The sequence below is a fragment of the Vombatus ursinus genome, unplaced genomic scaffold (genome assembly GCF_900497805.2).
Source record: "Vombatus ursinus unplaced genomic scaffold, bare-nosed wombat genome assembly UNPS02014799.1, whole genome shotgun sequence".
Classification (NCBI taxonomy): Eukaryota; Metazoa; Chordata; class Mammalia; order Diprotodontia; family Vombatidae; genus Vombatus; species Vombatus ursinus.
Window position 1 is genome coordinate 25,602,459 of NW_020954577.1, and position 23,623 is coordinate 25,626,081.

The 23,623-nt window shown below is 42.1% G+C and overlaps 1 protein-coding gene across 1 annotated transcript in view; it reads left to right on the plus strand.

The window, feature by feature from the left end:
* Window positions 1–23,235, plus strand: part of SACM1L (SAC1 like phosphatidylinositide phosphatase) — a 54,311-nt gene extending 31,076 nt beyond the window's left edge. The window contains exons 8-20 of the mRNA XM_027872333.1: window positions 1,130–1,231; window positions 3,505–3,590; window positions 4,798–4,884; window positions 5,644–5,712; window positions 5,803–5,882; window positions 12,374–12,472; window positions 13,737–13,875; window positions 14,316–14,385; window positions 14,490–14,562; window positions 15,114–15,207; window positions 15,333–15,425; window positions 16,898–16,955; window positions 21,345–23,235. Coding sequence (XP_027728134.1) covers window positions 1,130–1,231; window positions 3,505–3,590; window positions 4,798–4,884; window positions 5,644–5,712; window positions 5,803–5,882; window positions 12,374–12,472; window positions 13,737–13,875; window positions 14,316–14,385; window positions 14,490–14,562; window positions 15,114–15,207; window positions 15,333–15,425; window positions 16,898–16,955; window positions 21,345–21,481 — 1,187 coding nt within the window. The 3' untranslated portion in view covers window positions 21,482–23,235. The remainder of the gene's footprint in view (window positions 1–1,129; window positions 1,232–3,504; window positions 3,591–4,797; window positions 4,885–5,643; window positions 5,713–5,802; window positions 5,883–12,373; window positions 12,473–13,736; window positions 13,876–14,315; window positions 14,386–14,489; window positions 14,563–15,113; window positions 15,208–15,332; window positions 15,426–16,897; window positions 16,956–21,344) is intronic.
* The last annotated feature ends 388 nt before the right edge of the window (window positions 23,236–23,623 follow it).

The following is a 23,623-nucleotide window of genomic DNA, read 5'->3' on the forward strand; positions in this document are numbered from 1 at the left end:
TCCATGTTCAGTAGCTAGGTATGTTGTTCTCTGTTTTTAGTTTCATATTGGATAATCCATTTTTTTCTTTTTAAAATTGCTTTCACATTTTCCTGAATGGATGTACTGGAGCTAATGGGCTGGCAGCTGGATTTTCAAAGTAGGGCTCATTTCCTTGATGAATTTAATATTTTGGTCTCTTCTAGGGACCTAGAGAGGATATTAGGCAAGCTGATAGCACAGGAGGGTATTGCATCTTACGGCTGTGAACTCTTCCCCTCCTTAAGCCTTTTCCTCAAAGCAGACAGTATATAGTAGCCATTTCACACAGATAAACTAAAGATATAGATAAGGAGACATGTTTGGGGAAATGTGATATTCTGTAGGTGGAAGATTTACCTAATTGCTGAATTTATTTTTCTTTTATTTGCAAATCAATAAGCAGTTAAAAAAGAAAAACCTCAGAACACCACCTCCCCTAAATAATATTTTGAAATAATTATTACTTGAGTTAGGTTCTTTAACATTTCCTAGTTTAGCTACAAATGCCTAAGCTGGGTTGTTTAATTTATTTGCCTACTTAAATAAAAAACAAACAACAAACAAAAACCCTGTGATTTGATTGTTCGGTTGGCTCGGTCCAGTTTGTGTCATGGATAAAAGCCCCTCCCTGTCCCCACTTACAGTTTCTGTAGTTGCCGTGGCCAAAGTAATTCACCCTGTGATGGCCAACCAACAGTTGTTAAAGCTCTTCCAAGTCCATGAAGCTGGCCATTGGATTACAGACAGAGTTCTGTTGCTCAGCCTCTTCTAGAAGTTATTCCAGCTTGTCCTGCCTGGAAGAACGTGCATGCTGCTCACGTGGCCTTGAAGAACCCTGGGACTCACCCGGGGAGGAGGCATCAGTCAGTGCAGGACTTGAGGGGAAGGGCCCACCAGCTCCTCAGAATCAGGCATGAAGTGTTCACAAACACATGAAGACGAAAATAAAGAGTGGTGACTGTTTATATATAAGTCATCGTGAAGATCTGCATTTTTTCTGTCCTTTCAGTTTTGAAAATAAGGTCCTTTGCTAAGATCACCATTTGAATGAAACCTGAACATATTCATGTGTCCTTTCTGTTTTGTGTTTTTCTTAATGCTTTTAAAGTCATCACTATGCACTCTTGTTCCATTAATGGAAAATATTTTGATTGGATTCTCATCTCGAGGAGGAGCTGCTTCCGAGCTGGCGTGCGTTATTATGTGAGAGGTAAGATTCAGCTCTCTGGCTCTTCCCAAAGTCACCATCTGCAGGGGAAACCATGATGAGGCTTTCGGGTTGTTAGAGGTGACAAATTTAACTTTTCATGTTCAGCTGATTTTCATTATTATTTATCTTGTGCTTCAGTGTCATAATCAGGTAGATTCTCTAATCTAATCCCATAAGCATTTATTAAGTGCTGCTACATACTAGGCCCTGTGCTAAGTGCCATGGATATGGTTAATGAAAAGAAAGGCAGGCCCTGCTCTGCTTATAACCTAAAGGGGGAAACAATCCACCAAAGGAGGCGGGAATGCTGGTGAGGACAGGGGAGGGGAGGACCCCCAGGGAGTACGGGGGCATCTTATCCCTTGGAGGTGAAACCGAGCAGGGCAGCAGATACAGAGTGGAGGAGCTAAGAGCTCAGGCATCGGGAGGAAGGGAGAGGAGGCCAAAGGATGTGGTATCAGTCAAGGGTGGAGTTAACAGCTGGGTGATGCAGTGTCTGATACACAGCAGGCGCTTAATTAATGCTCACTTGTTTGTTTGATTATACTGTTGGCTTCAGTGTTCAATGGTAGGCTTCCCTTCACTGTTAGAAGAGAAGGATTATTGTGTTTTACTGCGAGCATGAAAGCAGAATCAGAACTAGAATTACCTTCCATGAATTCAACCATATACCAGAGAGCAATTGTGTTAGCCTTCCATCATGACTTATGCTTTCAGTTACTGATTGCTTTAGCCCTTGCCCTGTGGGAATGCCTGGGTTTTTGTTAGCTGCTTCACATTCGTTTTGCCCTGTTTGAAAGCTCAGTTGTATCTGAGTCACTTCTTCAGTGCTTCACTGTTCTGGGAGCTCACCCAGGTGGGTGTTCACTCCAGGAGTGTCAATCACAGACCAGCCATGACTTTTCATCTTTATTGGGACATTACACGTATGGTGGTATTGAAAATTCCAGCAAAATTTTCCATGTGTGTCATTAAAAACAGCGATAGAATGTTAAGAGCCTTAGATTACCCAGCCTACCCTCTTATTTGAAAGATGAGGTCATGGCTATCTAGGAATGAAAAGGGACTTGCCCTAAAAGGTTCCTTAATTAGTGAGTGGCAGACCTGGGACCACACTTACAAACTGGCGCTGTCAGTAGGTTTCCTTCACAGAAATATTCTGTCTTAAGTGGAAGTTCTTAAGGAAAAAAAGAAGTCAAGTTATACATTCTTGGCAATAATATCACAAAATTACTAAAATTGTTCTAATTTCTGACTTATGCCAGTAATTTAACGCTCTTGTTGGACTCCTTTTTCATTATGTTTAGTTTAAAATAGTTTATCACCTAATGGTCTTTTAATTGTTTCAAATACGTGTTTTCCCACCCTAAGTTTTTTTAATCTGATAAATTCCTTGAGTATGACAGTGTCTCATCCAATCCAAGGTTAAACCTAGGGATATTTTAAGTAGATGTAATTCGTACTATAGTTATTTATTAATGTGGGATGGGAAAAACATTTCAAGCACAGGGAACAATGTAAACAAAGACACAAGTGGAAGAATAGGGCCGTGTGTCAGGGATGGTGAGAAGTCCAGTTTGTCTGGAGTGAAAAGTGCATAGAGGGAAGTAATTTGGGTTAAAATTGGAAAGGAAGGTGATACCCAGATATGGAGGAGCTGAACTGATAGACTGAGGAGCCCTGAAGGGATCTGAGCAGGTCCAAGGGAGGAAGATGATGGATTGGAGGGGGTACAGAATGGAAGGGCAAGACCAGTCTGGTAGCTGTGACTGGGCTCGTGTTGGTCGAGGGAACAGAAGGATTGAGGCAGGGCCCTAAAATTGACTTGGGAAAGGGGGGAGAGAAGAATCAAAGCAATAATACGTGTAAAGTGTTGATGCATTAGTGACTATCTTGGCTTCCCTCTATATTTTTTTAAACGGCCACTTAAAAATAACCAGGCTTGGCAGATAATGCCAAGACAGTCAAATTCCAAATACCACGCTTCATTGTCCCTGCAAACCAAATGACCAAAAAACCCTTTGCCATGCTGTCTGTTCTTGGTTCAGAAAATGTGTCCGCTATGTCTGTACCTCTTTAAGACTTAGATGAAGTGAGGTTTTTAATTTAACTTCTTCCTCAAGGTACTGTATTACCTATAATAAAACTACATTTCTCAAAATCAGTTTTATAATTAATACTTTTCACTAATTCAGACTGACCCTCACTCTAGTTACTTGAGTTAACAAGGTTCTATGGCTGTTTTCTGATTAACTCTGTTTTTTCTAATGCAGGAATAGATTCCGAAGGCCATGCTGCCAACTTTGTTGAAACGGAGCAAATCGTGCACTACAATGGGAGTAAAGCTTCGTTTGTCCAGGTGGGGACAAAAATGGCTTGGTTTTGTCCTCATGTCATGCATGATGCTTTGTTGTTTTTTCCCTGTTTGATTTAGTGTTAAATCGTTGCTAAACAGAGCTACAGAAACAAGTCATTCCCTACCTACCTTTTTCTTGCCCTGTCCCTAAAATTGGAGCGCTCAGAGTAGAGTGGGACTGCAGGAACTTTGAAGACAGCAAACATTTGTGTTATTTCAGCTTGAGCCTTTTAAGACTGAAGTGACAATGGGCAAATAGCTAAGAGAATGAAGTAACTGAAGAGTAAACTCAGTTAACTTTGACTTTGTGTTTACGCTCGGTGACCTAGGAGTTCAGGAATGAGGCACTAGACTTCATTTATGATAAACACTTACTTTGTCACCTTCACAAGAACCCTAAATGCCTTGTTGCTTTCCAGCTGTGGTGAATCACACTGGGCATTCATGTACGGGTGCTTCAAACATGCTTTTCATGGGCTGCGCCTCTTAGCCTGTCCTCTCCTCCTTTTGAAGAAAGTGGTTTATTTTAGACTACATAGGAAACAGGTAAAATGAGATGAGACCTTATTAGAAAAGAGACATTTGACATCTAAGAGCACAATACATTTAATTTAGGAGCAGCTCTGCCGGAATCCCTGTCATGTTTCTAGGTGGTTTATTTGGCCAAGACTATGCTGAGGTAACTCTGGCGTCATTATTGAATGGGAAAGTCCCCTTAGGATGTCAACAATGTCAGTCACAACTCCTCCACAATTCAGTAGATGGTTTTTTTGTTTTTTTGTTTTGGTTTGGTTTTTTTGGTGAGGCAGTCGGGGTTAAGTGACTTGCCCAGGGTCACACAGCTAGTAAGTGTCAAGTGTTTAAGGCTGGATTTGAACTAAGGTCTTCCTGACTCCAGGACTGGTCCTCTATCCACTTCTGCCCCTTACAGTACAGTTTTAAAGAGTGTCTGTGGAAGATACTTGTCCCCTGTGGCCACGCCTGTGACCAGCCTCTTCACTTTAGACAGGCTGGTCCTTAGACACAGGCATAGAAGCCATCACTCGAGGTCTCTCTGGTGGGGGAGGACTTGCTGACTCGGTCTCTCTGACCCTAGCATTGTCTTGTGGGAGGTGAGGGAAGGAAAATGGAGTAAGTGGAGAGAAAAGAAAGAGAAGCAGATGCCCATCACCATCTCCCCCCATTTCTGTTTCTGTTTTTATTTTTTCAGACTAGAGGATCCATGCCCTTTTTCTGGTCCCAAAGACCAAACCTCAAATACAAGCCAAAGCCGCAGATCAACCAAGTGGCCAACCAGGTAGGTGCCTGCCTGCTCCAACCCCTGTCAGAAAATGGGAGCCTGATTGGGGGCAAGAGGGAGTGGTGTTTCCCTTTGGCCTGGGGGGGGTCTCTGTGTCTCCCTAACACCTACACGCAGTGGAGAGAAAGAAATATAGAATATTTCCGACCACACAGACCTTAAACACAATGAGCTTTTGCAACAGAACTAGCATAGTATCATGGGAAATAGCCCTGGAGACCTGGGTTCTAGTCCTTGCTTGGGGATGAGAAGTGTTACAGTGAACAAGCGACTTAACTTGTTTGGACCTCAGTTTTCTCATCTGTTAATTGGGAATAGGATCTGCCTTGCCACCCCATAGTGGTTGAGAGGCTCCAATGAAATAATCTGTGTAACACCAGCATGACATTTCAAGGCACTGAATTCTAGCCTAGCTTTTTGAGATTCCAGAGATTTTATGGAAGCTCAGAGCCCACCACTGTTTAGATCACTTAGTGTTTGCCATTCAGGATTGGATGGAAGATAGGAGGAAAGCATAATGCATCTTGCTTACCAGTATTAATTCTGTTACTAGCCATTATTAATTCTTAATGAGATGATTCTCTGAGCTTTTAGAAGGTAGGCTTCATTTAGAATTAGAAGACAGGTCCTTAATGTAGTTGGCATAATGTAAGCAGAAAATTAAGAGATACTTTTAAAAACTTGATGAAATAATTTCCATAAGGAATCTTACAACCAGATAGTGAATTCATCATTCTTTTCCTTTTTTTCCTTCAGATGGATGGTTTTCAAAGGCATTTTGACTCACAAATAATTACTTATGGAAAACAAGTCATTATTAATCTGGTATGCATCTAGAAAATCTTCCAAAAAAAACAACACATCTGCTTTTAAGCAAACTTGAAAGAAAGCAATTGGTGTTTAAATTTTTCACAGGTTAACCAGAAGGGCTCAGAGAAGCCACTTGAACAGACATTTGCAAAAATGGTTACCTCCTTGGGAAATGGAAATATCAGGTACATGTAAATTGAAACTTGATTTTGTTTTGTACATCCAGTGGTTGTTCCTAAACAAATATTTTTAGGCATAACATATATTACTATTGCTGATGTCATTCTTCGTTTCTCATTTTATGACTGTCTTTTGAATGGAAGAGGAAAGATGAGAGTATCTTTAGAAGGTTTCAGGCACTTTCATTGACTGCCCACAGCCTTAGGTTCTGTTAGTTAGACTGGGTGCTGCTTAGTAAGTTATAGAAGGCAGAGAGTTAAGTACATCATCATCATCTTGGATACAGGGAGAACATAGGCACAGAAATCCCAGCTCCCATCCTTCATGATCGAGCACTTGTGATAACTGCCAACATCAGGTGGTGAGGGGGCTTCCTCTCATTCTCCCTATCACTGCTTGTTGCTGAGGATGTTAAGAGGCAAGCCTGCCAGCGTGGCCGGCGGGGTAAGGCCCGAGATCCCATCCACTTCACACACTCAGCACTGAAGAGTTGACCGTACGTAGCCTGGTTTTCCTTGGTAGTTGGTCTGCTCTGTTAGGAAAAGGCAGGATTCCTCTCTTGCAATACATCTAAAGCCTATAGGGTTTGTGTCTCCTTTGTAAGGTTTACATAGCAAAATCAGCTTATCTGTTATTAAGTAATACTTCACTATGCCCTGTGTGGGTTGTAAAAGTTCAGCAGAGAGAGACAGACACACACATGTTTAGGCGTGAGGCACAGTCATGTACCTGCCTGAGATGTGTGTTTGACTTGTGAAGGTCTTAGGAAAGGGATGAGCTTCATAACATTAATGCTTCTCTGCATAATTTCAAAATAAATATGGCAGCAAATGAAGTCTGTTTTAAGCAAAAGTACAAAAAACCAAGCTATTCCCTGCCCCTCAGGCGATTATTCTTTCCTTTTCAGTTCAGCGAGTAGAAAGGATAGTTATGTGCCTGTTTGTCAGCATGCCCTTTCCCCCAAAAGGTTTTAGAAGTGAGATTTCAGCTGATGTCTCTGTTTTGTGGTGTTTCATTCAGGCCTTTTTAATATCCTGAAACCATTCAGTAAAAACAGGTTTAGACACGAAGAAAAGCTTCTTTTTTCTAGCTATTCATGTTGATTTGTTGTCTTTATGCCTTCATCCAGGGTCTCGTGGAGGACATAATGATGCCCCTTATTTTGTCTCTCGTTGTAATCACGGTTTAGCTCTTGGTTAGGGAAGGATGGTTGAACTTTGATGGATCAGCAGAAGCCTTCCTTAACTGAGGGTGTCTTTAGAGGGCCACAGAATTGTAACTGCCCGTGCTTTGGGGTTTTGGGCATTGGTCTCCACATCGGCACCCCACCAGCACAGTTTGGGTGATTGAGCGATTACCTGGGTCCCTGTGTGCGCCTGGTTTGGTGCTTCCATCTTGTCTCTCTGGGCCATGCCATTCCCTTTCTTTCCCAGGCAGACAAAGCAGTCTCTGTGCAGCTCAGGACAGTGGGGAGAGGTCGAGCACTGTGCTGCTTGCCGACAGTCAGAACCAGGCTACTTACAAGGGCAGAAAACGGTAGGGGGAGGCCAGAGCGTTTGGGGAGAGTGGTGGGTTTGCGAGGTCTGCCCACACTTGAGCACAGCTTGGGTCACATTCAGGACTGCAGCTCTTCCTTTGGGAGCTATAGCACCTCCCTCTTCAGGGCCTCAAGATTTGCCACAGCTAGGGTCTGATGCTCTTAGCCCCCAGGGAGCTTCACCTCTCGTGTCAGAGACCACTTCAGTAGTCTGGGTGAGGCTATGGGCCCTTTCTCAGAATAATGTTTTAAATAGAGGCAGCTCAATGGATAGAGCTGGGCCTGGAGTCAAGAAAATCAGAGTCCAAATTGAGTCCCAGATGCTTGGTGACTGTGTGACCCTGGGCAAGTCACATAACCTGTCTCCCTCAGTTTCGTCATCTGTAAAATGGGGATTATAATAACCTACCTCCCAGGGTTGTTGTGAAGATGAAGTGAGTTAATAATTGTAAAGTGCTTAGTGCCTTTCACACAGTAAAGCACTTAATAAATTCTTGTTCCTTCCCCCCTAAATAATTGAAGGAAACACTAAATTTCAGTTAGAGGTTAGTGAAAATAAAGATGTTATAGTTTTCCTCTCCTAGTTCTCAGAGCCCAAGTTAAGAACTCCTCCCTCAGAGAAATGTGGAATTTGCACTCACTGTCAGCCGTGAGAGCCTCAGGGATGAACCATGGAGTTTGCCTTCCAAATTCTGGTGTCTCAGAAGGTTCCTTCCACTGTGCGTTTTACATAGTAGGTGCTTAGTAAATGTTCAAGGGAGTGGTTGGTCCCCACAGTTAGAGCCTTCAGCTTTCCGTGACCTTTGATGAGATGATCACATGTGCACAACAGCATAGGCAAGAAGAACTTCTCTTAAATTTTTCTGATTCTATTCAGTTAATAGGCTTATTTCTAACAGAAAGAATTGGCTTATATGGTCAGGGCCAAAGTGACTGTTATGTATGGTGGTTTATTTAGTTTGATAAACAAGCATTTTTGAACACCCTCTGTGGGCCAGGCACTGAGGTTACCAAAACAACAATTCAAAAAAAAAAAAAAAAACCCTGCCTCTAAGCAGTTTACATGCTACTGGGAGAAAATCTGGCAGATAAGGGCATACAAATATAGACTGAGTGAGTGCAAAGTCCTTCCAGGGGACTGGTTAGAGAAGGCCAGTTGAACTTTGACAGGTCAGCAGAAGCCTTCCTTAAGGCTTTGTTTCGAGAAGGCCACAGAATCTGAATTGCCCATTATTGGGGGTTCTTTTTGACATTGGCCTACATGTCAGCCCACCACCAGATCAGTTAGGGGAACTAAGGGTCACAGGGGGGCCCCACGAGTGGATAAAGTGGGAGAAGAATCAGGTTCAGTTGCCTTTTTATTTATTTAGTTAGTTTTTGTTTTTGTTTTTGTGAGGCAGTTGGGGTTAAGTGACTTGCCCAAGGTCACACAGCTGGTACGTGTCAAGAATTTGATCTGAGGCCGGATTTGAACTCAGGTCCTCCTGACTTCAGGGCCAGTGCTCTATCCACTGCGCCACCTAGATGCCCCTTCAGTTGCCTTTTTAAATGGCAATGAGGAAGCATTTGCTGTGAAGAAGTACATGTCTCCCAGAGTTTCCTTCCACAAAGCTTCTAGAAGAGGGAAAAGGGGAGCACCTACATTAGCCTGCTGTGCAAATGTTGAAATAGAGACTTGACCTCCTCGAGGACCCCGCTAAGTATAGGCCAGCGCCTTGAGAAGCTTATGCTGCTCAGTAAGGGAGCTCACAGCCAGGGACTGAGGAGAGTTCGAGAGAGGTTTGTGTCATGGTGGGAGGAGACAACGTGTTCCCATTTAAATTCAGAATCTGTTTAAGATAAATACAAGACCAAGGTCTGGGCAGTAAGGAAAGGCCTCTTGGGAGGAGGAGAACCTTGAGCTTGGGTGCCAGGGGCAGAGGGGGGAGGGAGAGGCCTCCAAGCATGGGGGAATGGGGGTAGGCAGCTTGTGCACAGACCAGGGAGGTTGGATACTGAGAGCAGTAAGCAGGCCAGCTTGTCTACAACAATGGGTCACTCATTCTGGAAGGCTAGGCTGGAGTCGGGCTGAAGGGCTTCTAATGCCACATAGGACTCTGTTTTATCAGAGAGGCAAATGGAGAATCTGAACCTTCTAGAGTAGGGGAGGGGCACCTCCTGGAGAGGGTGGGTAAAGGCTGGAGACAAAGGGATGAAACGGGGACTAGTGTGGTGGTGAGGGGACGAGTGATAAGACCCTGAGCTGGGGAAGTTGTGGATGGCTGGGGACAGATGTGACAAATGGCAGCTGATTCCTGTATATGGGAAGAAGGGGGGTGAAAAGGCAAAGATAGATGACTCCAAGATTGCAAAACTAGGTGACTTGAAGAATGGTGGCACCTTCTATGGAAATAGGGAACTTAGGAGGACAGTAAGTGGACATGCCCCTCCCCTGGAGGAGGTACACACAGGATGGGATGGCAAGCTAGAGAGCAGGAGAAAGGGAGCCTCAGAGATGGAGCTTTGGGTTATTAGCAGAGAAGAGAATGGAAGCCATCTGGTGACATGATGAGACCGCAGAAAGATTGGGTAGAGAGGAAGGAGCCTTGGATACACCCACACATGAAGGTGAGGTCCCGCTGAGAAGGCCATGTGAGATACGTAGGAATACAGCCATGACAGAGCAGTGTCACAAAAACCCAGGGAGGGGAGGGCAGGGCATCCAGAAAAAGAGGGTGGGCATCCCACAAATCAAAAAGGACAAAAGCTGAGAACAGATCATTGGATTTAACGGGACCTTGGGAGAGTTGTGCTTGAGTGATGGGAGTGGAAGCTAGCATGCCTGGGCATCAGAAGTGAGTGGGAAGTAAGAACATTAAGACAAGGAATTCAAATTCGTTTTAGTTACACATCTTACGCTTTTCTAGTGAAGTAATAGAAAGGTCAGCAGCTCCCTTCTGGACCATTTAAAAACATGCATAGGTGATCACAGCTGACACATGTATGGTTCACCTTGAAGAGATTTACTTGAACTGTGAAAGCTCTTGTACAAGATAGTAGTTTGAGGGTCAAGTCAAGGTGGTGGTGGTGGCGGTGGCGGTGGCGGTGGCGGTGGTTGAAGCCCGAGCATGGGAGGTTTGTCTTCCTCAGAATCAGCTGCCACCTTCTGATTCAGGCCTCCTTTAAACTGCCCCCTCCAGTTGTTAGGGTGCTATCTCTTCAAATGACTTATATGATATTTGTTATACTTGGGTCAATGCATTTAATACCCCAGGTAGGCAGGGATGGTTTCAGCTTTGCCCTTGTATCCCTAGTGCCTGGCATATTAAGCATTTAATAAATGTTTATTTACTTGCATAACATACACACACACACACACAAACACACACACACGTACATATATGCATATATATATATATATATATATATATAAAAACACATTTCCAGAGGCAGCATATGTACTTATAGGGAATGGGTTGAATCTGCCTTATTCACAACCAGGGTTTCCTAAATCATGCCTGTGGTTAGATGTAGTTGCTGCTAGTAGGTGATCTTGTTCAGTTGGTAGCACAGTCCAAATATATCTCCTTCTGCAGTAAATGAGATAAATTAGAAACAGAAATAACTTTTCCTTCAAGAAAGTAAGGTCTTTATTTCAGAATCTACATCTCTAAGTTATATAACTAGTTAATAGAAGATAAAAATATCTTGAGAAAGAATGAAACAAGTATCTAGTCTCAGTTAGGAACTGGTTAATGATCTCAATACTTTCCTTACCTGGACAAATTAAAAACCTGTTGTAGGCAGAAGCTGCCTTATTTTCTTGTGCTTCTGACTTCACTTCCCATGGACTCAGACTTCCAGAGCTAAATGCAGCCTGAGAGATTATTAAAGCCACCCGCTCATTTTACTGGTGAAAATTGGGAGCATTAGGTTTGTCTTTAAAGCTCTCATCAGCCCCTACAACATCTCAGTTAAATCAATTATAAACTAATTTCTAAAATGCCATTTATGCTGTAAACATTTATGAAGGTAGCAGGACTCTATCATTATCTCATTCTGGAAACAAAGACCATCTCTTTATCTCTCTTCAAAGTAAGGTCTTCTAGAATAGAACCTGGGAAGGAAGAACAACGTCCTTCTTCACATTGACCTGTCTCCCAACGTGGTTTAATTCCGTATCAAAGAGAACTGGACACAAATTGGCTGCCCTGAGGTTTTGTGTCCCTGTCTGCCCGCTTACACTTCCTTTCTGAGGCACAGACAGGAAGTTGTTTACCAATACTTTCAGCTCCTTTTCACCAAATAAAATGGCTAGGATCTAGCCAACATTGTTATCAGATTTAATTTTTGTAAATATAATTCTACATATTAAAAATTCTGTAACAAATAATACCATTTTTTCTTACAACATATTTCTGAAACTTAATTTCTTTTTAATAAACATTTTAACCTTTGATCAATCTGTTTGATCTGATTTTAAACTCCTGAGAATAGGAGCCATCTTTCTGCATTCCCCGTGCATGATACTTGGATTGAATTCAATCTGATTAGTTGTGAATATTTTAATCCATCTCTTTTTTCAAATGTCCTGGTGGGGAAGAGAACCAGCTGCTATGAATGCATGTGGGATGGTTGAGAGACTTTCTTTCCCATAGACGGGGGCCTCCCCACTGTGCTTAGCCCTGCACATCTTGAGACCTCGGGCCCAGAGGGCTCTCCTTGAACCTTCTGCTGTAGGTTCTCCAGAACATCACCTTGCCCGTGTCTTCTGCCTGTATGTGCTATATGTATGCACAAAGAAAGGGGGAACGTACATCCCAGTCGTGGGCATGAGGTTCTTTTTCCCTGGGGGTGAAGGGAAGGGCAGGAGGAGAGGTCACTTTACCCTTCTTCTCCCCAGGAAATGTGTGTTTTGACATAGAAGGGACAAGAAGAGATGTTTTGTTTATCTTCTGAATATCTTCATCTTTTGCATAGATACATTGCATTTGACTTCCACAAGGAATGTAGTAAAATGAGATGGGATCGTTTGCAAATTTTGCTGGATCAAGTAGCTGATCTTCAAGATGAATTTGGGTAAGCTGGTATTGTCTTGCATGTGGTGACGTGACCAGTGCCATAACTCCCTGTCAGCAGTTAGCTAGCAGACTTTCCAAAGTCAGTTACCCAGCTATTATGTCAGATTACGGATTAGGGAGGTGCAGCACAGCATGATGGATATGGTGTTGAGTTTGCTGGGAGTCAGGAGGACCTGGGATCATATTCCATCACTGACACATTATCTATTTGACCTTTATTTTCCTCATCTGTAAAATGGAGATAACACGTGCAATACTTACCTCCCAGGGTTGTTGCAATATTCCACTTAGAAATGTTAAATAGAACATTTTGCAAACTGTATAAATTTCAATTTATTATTTCCTATGCATATATGCAGCTAGGTGCTGCCATAGTGCACAGAGCACTGGACTGATGTCAAGGAAGACTCATCTTCTTGAGTTCAAAGCTAGCCTCAGATACTTCTAGCTGTGTGACCCTGGGCAAGTCACTTCACCCTGTTTGCCTCAGTTTCCTCATCTGTAAAATGAGCTGGAGAAGGAAATGGCAAACTACTCCAGTATTTTTGCTAAGAAAACCCCAAATGGGATCACAAAGAGTCATACATGACTGAAACCACTGAACAATAAAAACACATATTATGTTTTTAAACGGTCTAGAAGAAGCCATCTGTTGGTCTTTCCATGATTTTGTTAGATAATTAGAAGATGTGTAACTAAAATATACCCTTTTGTTTTAGTTACATAGCGTGTTTAGTTGAATAGTTGACAAGAAAAATTTGAACACGAGATGCTTTTTACAGGTGAAGCTGCCATTTAAAATTACTGAAGTTTAATTTCCTTTTAGACAGTTTAACTTTTTATAACTCTGGTGCTTACGTGGCATTTTTATTTTCTGGTGCTTACATGCTTACATGGCATTACTTTCTTCACAGTGAAGGAGGTAGTGCAAGTGTCCACATAGGTCAATGTGGGAGGAACCACAAACAATCACTACTTTTACAATTTTAAGTTCTTATGACGTCTGTCATGAAATGGGGTGCTGCGCCCCTTTTATGCTTGGGTTCCTGCCTCACTGCTACCACAAAATGGTGAAGGCTTCTCCGTCAGAGACCACACCCCTTCTCACTGCTTCCTTTTTGCCATGGGAGTACCCCTTTCTCTACTACAAAATCCAGTTGGACAACTGAACTTTTCTGAAATGTTAGGAACGTCAGAAGGTAAACCTTATTTATACAAGATAATTGTCCAGGTATAGAGATGTTTATACACAGATGTTTTAGTTATTTTCTAGTGGACGCTAATGGCAAAGTGGTGACAAATCAGGAAGGAATATTCCGCAGCAACTGTATGGACTGTCTAGACAGGACCAATGTGATCCAGAGCCTGTTGGCCCGCCGCTCTCTCCAAGCCCAGCTCCAGGTAGGCCTTCTCCCAGTGGCGATGCCTGACTGCGGGGATCCTGCTCTTGAAGAAAGTGAATTTTTGTCTTCTGTTCAACCTTGGAGAAGTAATGACTTAGCATTTATCATGAATGCACATTAAATATATTCCAAATTGATCTCATGACCGAGTAAACCACAAATAATGACTTTAGTTATACTAGCCTGACCATCTTGTGAGTAGTAAAGGAAGGTATTTGGGGGAGAAAGTGGTGCATTCCTGGAGGCCTGGTCATAACTATATCACACTTGTGTTCATTTTTTCTCTTACCTGGAAAGCGTGTGTATGTTGTGTGTGTGTGCGCATGTGTGTTGTGTTTCGTGTGTGTTTGTGTGTGAGGTATTTTGTTGAGACAATAAATATCTGCACTTTTTCTCCTGAAAATTCCATCTACCATATTTTGCTTGTATGGAATCCAGAGAATCGGTGTTCTGCATGTAGGACAGAGGATTGAAGAACAAGCTGAATTTGAAAAAATTTACAAAAATGGTAGGTAACCTCTTTGACAGAAGTGAAAGGTGTTTCCCCTTGGGTAAGTAGGAATTTCGCTTGTCATTTGAACTTGTCTTTTTCTTTTCTTTTTTTGTTCACAGCATGGGCTGATAATGCAAATGCTTGTGCCAAACAATATGCCGGAACTGGTGCCTTGAAGACTGATTTTACCAGGTAGGTTAGGGCCTAAACATCACACTAAAGACAACTCTGTTTGGTCCTGTAAGGTCACATACTTGCTGCGTTTTAGGATCTCCTTTGAAGTAAGATGTGGATTACTTGTAACTTCCACATCAGAATCTATCAAAAAACAACTTCACATGGAGAATTGGGTTGTTTTTTGGGGTTTTTTTTTGTCTTCATAGGCTGAACTAGGAAATGGTTGATTTTATTTTGAACTTATATCATTTTGATTTTCAGATTTGTGTGTTATTTATGGCAATCTGGCGTGTCCAAACCCTACTTACTCCTTAATTCGTGACTTAGCTAGATCCTAGTCTGCCAGCAGATGGGATGTAGGGGCCTGGATGTTTTTCCCGCTTTGGGTAGTTGGGAGTGGAGAGGTGTGTACACATATAAGTTCTTTGTAAACTAAATTATGGCAATATTGATCACTTGGCTTATTGCTCATATCTTTCTCTTCTTCCCTACTTTTATGAAATAATAGTTTACTGTATAATGTTACATGTTAAACACATAATCCTCAAATCACTTTTCTCACATAGAACTGGAAAGAGAACTCAGTGGGGGCTGGTACTGGATGGCTGGAACTCGCTTGTGCGCTACTACAAAAACAACTTTTCCGATGGCTTTCGACAGGTAAGGAGAGCTTTGAAGCATGAGCAGAGTCCACGAGCAGGTCTCTGAGGGATTTAGATGGCTTCGTGATAATGGGATTGTTCTTGGCATGTTTATGAAGGCGTTAATCCACCTCTCTCTTCTAGGACTCCATAGACTTGTTTCTTGGAAACTATGCAGTGGACGAAATAGACCATAGTAATCCACTCCATATACAGAAGGACTGGAAGTTCTTGGCTGTAAGGCAATTAACATTTTTCTTTTGGAAATTGTCTTTATTTTTCAGTTTATTATGTAACTCCTACTTTGCTAAGGTACTGCCAGAATCTCTTGATTTCAAAACATCATCTGCACTCAAATGAATCTGTACATAATTTCCCTTTATGCAGTTACCCAAACCCTTTATTATGGCTTCCTTCTTTTTCTCTTGCTCTCTCATACACTTTTTGTTATGGTGTAGCGATGTGCGTGCTGAAAGGAATTTTGTGTTGGCTTCTTATTCTCGGTGGCAGCCAGTAGCAGTCACCCACATTTGTCACAATTCTGTTATTGCTGAGATTGAGGAAGTCTTCTCCGTCCGGGAACAACACGTAGCTTGTATTTGACACCTGGCTCTTCCTTTCCCTTCCTACTCCACCTTGTGAGCATCTCGTCTGGGTCTTCCTCTCCTGGGCGCTTCCCCTTTCAGTGTGCTGTCATTTAGCACAGGCCTGAATGGGAACCTGCGGCCTGGAGGCCACTTGTGTTCTACAGAACAAAGTGCGCTTTGGATTCAGTCAGAAGGCCACACTTAAGGACCATGAAGGCCCCATGTGGCCTCCAGGCCGCAGGTTCCCACCCCTGGAGTGATGATCACCCTCGCCACGGGTATTTGCCTTCTCACAGAGACCTCCTAAGACTCAAAAAACAAACCCAAAGGAAAAAATGATACCCTGACAGCGGAATTTCAGTCTTCTGAATCTAGAGCAGCAAGACAGTTGTTTCTGAGTGGTTGGCCTTTCTTATTGTCCCTCACGTTATGCTCCTTTAGTCATCTCCTCCCACCGGGAAGCCTCTGTGTCTCTGTGTGTGCAGGAGTGCAAATCCCTCCAGATTGCTATCAGCTGATTCAGACAGAGCACACCCAGTAGGAAGGGAGCTCTGATCCCGGTGGCTCAGGCAAACAAATATTTTATGGTAAATGTTGTCTTTTCCATTGTTTTGTGGACAGAGAACTTGGTGGAAACCATTTTTTTAAAAAATCTTCTTACTTGTAATGATGTAGTGGAGAGGACACTGGGTTAGGAGCTGGGAGACTTGGGTTTTAGTCCCAATTTTGCCTTTAAGTCATTTAACCTCTCTGGGTCTCTTTCTTTTTCTGTAACATGAGAGGAGTACGTAAGAAGACTTGTCTTTTCCAGCATTAAAATCCTGTGATTCTTTGACTTCAGTGTGGCTGTGATATAGGAGACCAGGACAAACCTCCTCAAATTCCAGTTCTTAACAAAACCAAAAAACCTTGGGAGCCAAGATTACATGTCCCATTGATAGAAGGCTTTTTTAAAAAATGAGTTGTTAATTTACTGGTTTCAAACATAACGAGGCTGAGTTCTCTTATGTTTTTTTTTAAGGGGGAGGTGGGGAAGAGATGTGGGGCACAGCATAAGATGTGTGTAGTTGACCTCACATCAGATAAGGAGAATTCTTAAATGATTGTTTTTTTTCCCCCCAGTTGCCTATTATCATGGTTGTTGCCTTTTCAATGTGCATTATCTGTTTGCTTATGGCTGGTAAGTCCATTCTTATTCCATCCTTAAATTAAATCTTTAAGTCATTACATTAACATATATGCATTTACACAAACATACATATATGTATATATTTTGCTGCATCTTAACAAGAGTTAAATCTATTCTAACTTTGACTAAGTTTAATAAGGCCTAATCAGTTTGTGCTTTAGCTGTAGTAATAAAAAAAAGATTCAACTACCCAAAGAAGCTATGTCAGAGATTCTTTTTTTTTTAATTATAGATTGCTAGCAGTTCATCATTTACTTTGTAGGGTTAATTGGAAGAACTGCCCTTTCTATTGCCACCTTTTACTTTTTTTTAACGTTCCTTAGAAGTTCCCATTATAGCTAAATAAACACATAAGAGAAGAATGGAGGATATACTTTTGTATTGATGATTAAATTGAGACATGTATTCTTTGACATATTCATTCAGTCATTAAACATTGACTAAGTGCATACTACGTGCCAGACGCTGTGCTAAGGCCTGGGAAGCCAAAGGAAGGCAAAAGACAGTCCCTGTCGTGGAGCTCATAGTCTAATGAAAAACAAAAACATACGGACAACCGCACACAACTCCATACAGACAAGCAATATACAGGATAAGTAGGAAATAATCAATAGAGGGACAGTACTAGAATTAAAAGGGATCAAGAAAGGTTTCTTGTAAAAGGTGGGATTATAGCTGGAACTTGAAGGAAGCCAGGAGGGAAAGATAAGAAAGGAGAGCATTCTGTGCAGGAAGAACAGTCAGAGAGAATGCCTGGACCCCAGAGATAGAGTGTCTTGTCCCTGGCCCTGGCCCTGGATCTCAAAGTCTGTGTGGTGGGGAATGAGGTGTAAGAGGGCTGGAAGGTGGGAGGGGGAGCAGTAGTGACAATAGGAAGCCACTGATGTTTATTGAGTAGGGAAAAGGGGGTGACCCATCTGACCTGCTTTAGGAAAATCCCATTGGTGGCTGAATGGAAGTCAGATTGGAGTGGGGAGAGACTGGAGGCAGGCAGACCCACCAGTGGCTGTTGCAGTAGTCCAGGCATGAGGTGATGAAGGCCTGCACCAAAGTAGGGGCAGTGTTAGAGGAGAGAAGGATGTGCATTCCAGAGATGTTGCCAAGGTGACATCGACATTGTCAACAACACCCTGGATGTGGGAGGTGAGAGAGAGGGGGAGGAGTCCAGGATGACTCCTGGATTGTGAGCCCAAAGGATGGTGGTGCCCTCAGCCGTCATCAGAAAGGTTGGAATGGGGGCAGGCATGTGAGGAAAGATAATGAATTCAGGTTTGGACGTGTTAAGTTTAGGATGTATACGGGACATCTGTTTTGAGATGTTTAATAGTCAATTGGAAGTGAGAGACTGGAAGTCAACTGAGAACTTCCGGGCTGGATAAATAGATTTGAGAATCATCAGCTGATAATTGAATCTATGGGAGCTGATGTTACCAAGTGAAATCGTATAGAGGAAGAAGAGAAGAGGTTCTAGGACAGGAGCTTGTGGGACACTCATGGTTAGCAGACATGACCTAGATGAAGATCTCGCAAAGGAGATTGAGAAGGAGTGGCCTGGTAGGGCAGAGGAGAACCAGGAGGAAGTGACCCAGAACCCTCAAGAGAAGAGCGTCTCAGGAAGATGACTGACAGTGTCAGAGGCTGCACAGAAGTCACGGGCCATTGGATTTGGTGATTTAGACCTGCTTGGTAGATCTGGAAAGAGAGTTTTGTTTGAATGATGAGGTTGGAAGCCTGACTGTAAAGCGTTAAGAGGAGAGTGACCTGACCAGAGAGGAAGTGGAGGTGCCAGTTGTAGGCGATCTTCTCCAGGAGTTTAGCCACAAAAGGTAGGAGAGGTGGGGATGATGGTTAGCATGGATGGGTAGATCAAGGAAGGCTTTTGTATTTCAGTCAGTTTGCCTAGGAACACGACGGAGTCTTTGTGGCTAAAGGATGTTTGAATATTTTACATGTGTGTGTGCAGGCACACACTTACATACATTTGGATAGGTTGATCTTGATTAGTGGGAGGGGTGTGTGTGTGTGTGTGTGTGTGTGTGTGTGTGTATGTGTGTGAAATCCATACTAAATTAGGCAAAATTAATCAACCTAGAATAAATGGAGAGTTTTGTCACATTTTTCTCTTCTTCATTGAAAAACTGTGTCCACTTGACTAATGAGAATTGATGATAAGATGGAGTAACGAGACTAAATCACTGTCCTCAAAACGTAGAAGCATAGGTACCTCTTTGTCAGCTTTTCTCAAGTTCCTTTATAGTTTTGTCACCTTTGCCCTGAAAGATGACATCACCTGTGCCGTCTGGGAAAGAAGAGTGATGGGCAGTGCATGCAGGCCGGTTCTCTCCTATCTAGGATTTCTTGCTTCGTGCCACTCTTTGCTGACCGTCCACTTCACTCTTTAAAAAATAATGCAGGGGCAGATAGGTGGCACAGTGGATAGAGCACCAGCCCTGGAGTCAGGAAGACTTGAGTTCAAATCCGGTCTCAGACCAAACACTTGACACTTATTAGCAGTGTGACCCTGGGCAAGTCACTTAACCCCAGTTGCCTTGCCAAAAACAAAATAAAACAAAACAAAGAAAAAAAGATAATTCAATAGCTTTCACTGCCTGGAACTCTTACCACTTCTGTGGGGCATTCAGCAAATCCTCCTGTAGATGACCTTTTGATTAGGCTAAACCTAAGCCAGGTTTAGCCCTCATAATGACTCCATCTAAAAACGTTAAGTGTCCAGTCATTGCCCAACACTGTACCAGGTCCTGTGCAAGATATGAATGAAGGGTGGAAGAGGCAGGCTTCTTCGTTCTAGTGTAAAGGATGAGAGTTAATTATGTGAAACATCCAGAGAAAAATGCTCAGTTCCTATAAACATTGTAAGATTTGGGTAGAAAGAGACATAAGGACTGGAGTGTCTGGAGGTTTCATTAGGGAGATGAAGCTTGTAGCTTAGATAGGATTTTGGAGAGTTTGAGAGGAGAAGGTATAATGGAGCAATCATAAAGGAAGGAGTATAGAATGTATGGAACTAGGTCTGGCAGGGGAGTCCTAATGAGAAATAGTAGGTAATGAGGAGAACCAGCTGGTGCAGAAGTTTGGGAATGCCTTGGTGAGGATTTGGGACTTTTTCCAAATGGAAAAGTAGGGTTCCATAAAAGCTTCTGAGCCAGGGAGTGACGATGAAAGGAACGTTTGAAGACTGTTGCTGTAGCAGTGCTTTGCAGAATTGTGGCAAAGAGAGGCCAGAAACAAGGAGACCATTTAGGCGGCGGCTGTAGTGGCATCAGTGTTGAGATAGGAGAGGGGAGAGTGGATTAGGGTGATGGCCATGGGCGTGGAGAGGAGGGGACGGATCTGACAGACTGTTTGAGAAGACTTGATTGCTGTGTGCCTGGTTGTGAGAGGTGATTCCAAGGTTTTAAACTGGAAGTTTGGGGGAGTGATGGCCGTGATTGGCAGCAGGAGGAAGCTTTGGAACCTTTGGCATTTGCAAGCTCCAGCCCAGGGCCCCTGTTTGGAGTAGTTGTGTGTCAGAACTAGAGCTGAGAGAAGAGATAAGGGAGAGATAGGCTTAGGTGTAAAGAGATAGAGATGTAGATTTGAGGGGAGACAGCTTCTTTCAGCTGGAAGAAGGACTTGAATTCATTCCAGATCAAATCATGTGGACATCAGGCACTGGATTTGGACTTGCTTTCAATGTGATAAGCAACTATCATCGATTTTGTTAAATCTGTGAACACAGTAGTATCTCACTGGCTTTCTCATTGAATTGTTTTATGCTTATATATGCTGCGTCTGATTCCAAGTATCCAAAGCCATGTTTTATCAGTTGTTGGTTTAAAAAGAGCAAGATACAAGAAGTACCACATGATGGATAAAAGCCTGCTAGATACAAAACCAGGATATGCAGCCGTCCTGTCCTGCCCCTCTGTGTATGGATGCGAATGTGTTTCCTTAGTTTCATGGTCAGAGCATCACTAGTTTCAACCTCAAATAGGAAGCCAAGTAAAACACCTTCTTTATTTTGGGCCTGGTGTGGCTGTTTGATTGTAGTTTATACATTTGATATTTCTCAGGAATACATAAATCATACAAAGTGAGCTGCATCTTTTGATAACCAGCCCTTATCCATTATGTTTGAAGTAAAATTCTTTAAATAACTTCTTATAATACCTTCTAAAAGTGGCAATTATTTGCGAGGTGTAACATAAATGTCGTTTTAAAACTTAAAAAGACAATGCTAATTAACTTTTGACTAGATGTGCTTATTACGACTGTGCTAATAAATTTGATTGCATAGATGTGCTGGACTGACATAGATGTAGTATTAATGAAAAGTGACTTTATTGTAATAATTTTCTTTCTTTTTAAAAATATAAACAGGCGACACGTGGACAGAGACATTGGCCTATGTGCTGTTCTGGGGAGTTGCAAGCATTGGAACATTTTTAATTATTATTTACAATGGCAAGGATTTTGTTGATGCTCCAAAATTGGTCCAAAAAGAAAAGATAGACTGAATTTGTATCTGTGGAAAGCGGCTTGGCCTGGAAGATTCCACAATTCAGAACTGGAGTCTTTACTGATCTGCTTTCCACACCAGCAAGGTGTCTTCTTGGCTTTTTTTATCTTTAGAAAAAGCAAATTCTATACTTTGTTTAGCGATGGTGACATACAGTTGAGGTCTGGTGTTACACCCATCTTCAGAATGATCTTTTAAATAGTGCATCAGTTGGGAACGGGACCCTCCTAATAGAACAATGCAGGCCAAAGCCACGGTGATGTTTTTGGCTTCAAGCCTGCCAGAATTTCAACCTGGATTCTGCTGAACAGAATGGGAGAAATGGAGGAATCTCTTTGTCCCACTGGTGCAGTATTGGGAATGTATAAACGAAATGGAGTTTCTTTCACTATTTAAAATAGTAAAATTATTTTTCTAGCTGAGTTTCATTCTTGTCATCTCAGAACCAATCACAATTGACAAGCATATGTTTGTGGACTTTTGTTAAAGCTAATAACTTCTGTGAAAAGGTTAATCTTGTTCCATCTAATAGTTTGATTAAAAGCTTCTAAGTCTTCGTTTCAGGAAAGTTCTGGATATTCCGATGAATGTTTGAATTGGCCAGCTTCCCTACCACGCTCTCCTGGCAATTTTTTTGTCATTGCAGTTAGACTGTCCACTTCAACGTGATGAGAAAGTTTGGGTAGAATTCTCTTCTCTTTCTAAAGATATATATGAAATCAAAGAAGAATGTAAAGTCTCTTTTCTTTGTGGTGTTCTACTCGTGAGCTAAAGGTCCAAAGCGTCCTGTGTGTGAGCAGTTGCCACAGTGGGGGAGATGTGCTCCCCAAGCCTTCTCTAGAGGTCTCCTGGGGGCCGGAAGGCTCGTCCGTCCTCTGAGAAAACAGCTTTGGGGGAGGGCCTCCTATTTGTGTTGGGGGCAGCAGCCCCATTTCCATGCATGGTACTGTTGACACCATTGACTTCGCGCATAACTTGTGTTTGGTGATCAATGTGTGTCTCAGATTTAGAACTTCCAACTTCTCTTAATCAAGGACCAACTTCAGCTTTGATTTATTTGTAAAAACAGACAAGAAATATGCTTTCAAAGCTATGCGTAGTTCTAATTGTGAATACAACTGCATATTCGGATTGCAATTATGAAGTCCAACATTCTAAAACTATGTAAGATAGTAGGACACTTGCCACCATTTAAAAGATAATTTATTTAATGCACTGCTACAGTGTGTCAGTGTTGTGCTGGAAAATATGTACAGTTTCCTTGTTTCATGAGTACTGATTCATTTTATCTTTAAATGTCTAGAAACCCCTTTGTTTCAAGATTACCTTTTGTTAGCACTCATAACAAGAAACTGTTGCTTTTAGAATCCATAGTGGAAATAATAGTTGAAAAATCCTGCATAGTTTAAAATCTGTTATCAGAGCGCATAATGACTAAGATAAAAGTGGACTACCTGTTCTTAATATGTAAATAAATGTAATTTGCTCCAAAGACCAATGGACTATGGGATCTGCCTGTGTCTATTGTAGTACATAATCCAAAAGCTTTTAGCCATTTCATGCTAAAAACTCGTTTCACCAACTACAACAGAGACCAAATCTGAACTGCAAACCTGGCTGCTTTGAAGAGATGGATTAATTTGGGTTTATTAGTTTCTAGAGTGTATCTTTCAAAATTCTACAGTGGTTTTATTTCATATACTGTATATCTGCAAATGATAATAAAATTTCACTTTCTTTTCTAACTCCCGACATTGTTGTTCTGTACTATTAATTTGAAGATCTGTGTGTTTTTTCCCCTTTAAATTATAGGTAGAATCAAGAAGATATTGGAGAGATTGTAACGATGATATTTTCTTTTCCCTCTTTCAGCTACTTGTTCTGTAAAATGGGTTGTGTTTGTTTTCATTTTTAAACAACCCAGGTTCCAATGGATAAGTTATGAATACATTAATTCCCCCCCCCCCCCAGTGTGAGGACACTCCCCCTGCCCCAGGCCACATATTTGAAGGGGAGGACTTAGTAAATGTCCTAATGTCCTCAAAGGCTTTCTTTTTGCATTAATCAAACAGTACAGCGATTCCTGCTGCTTTGGAACATAATTCTTTCTAAAAACTGGTGGTTGTGTTGGTTGTGCAGA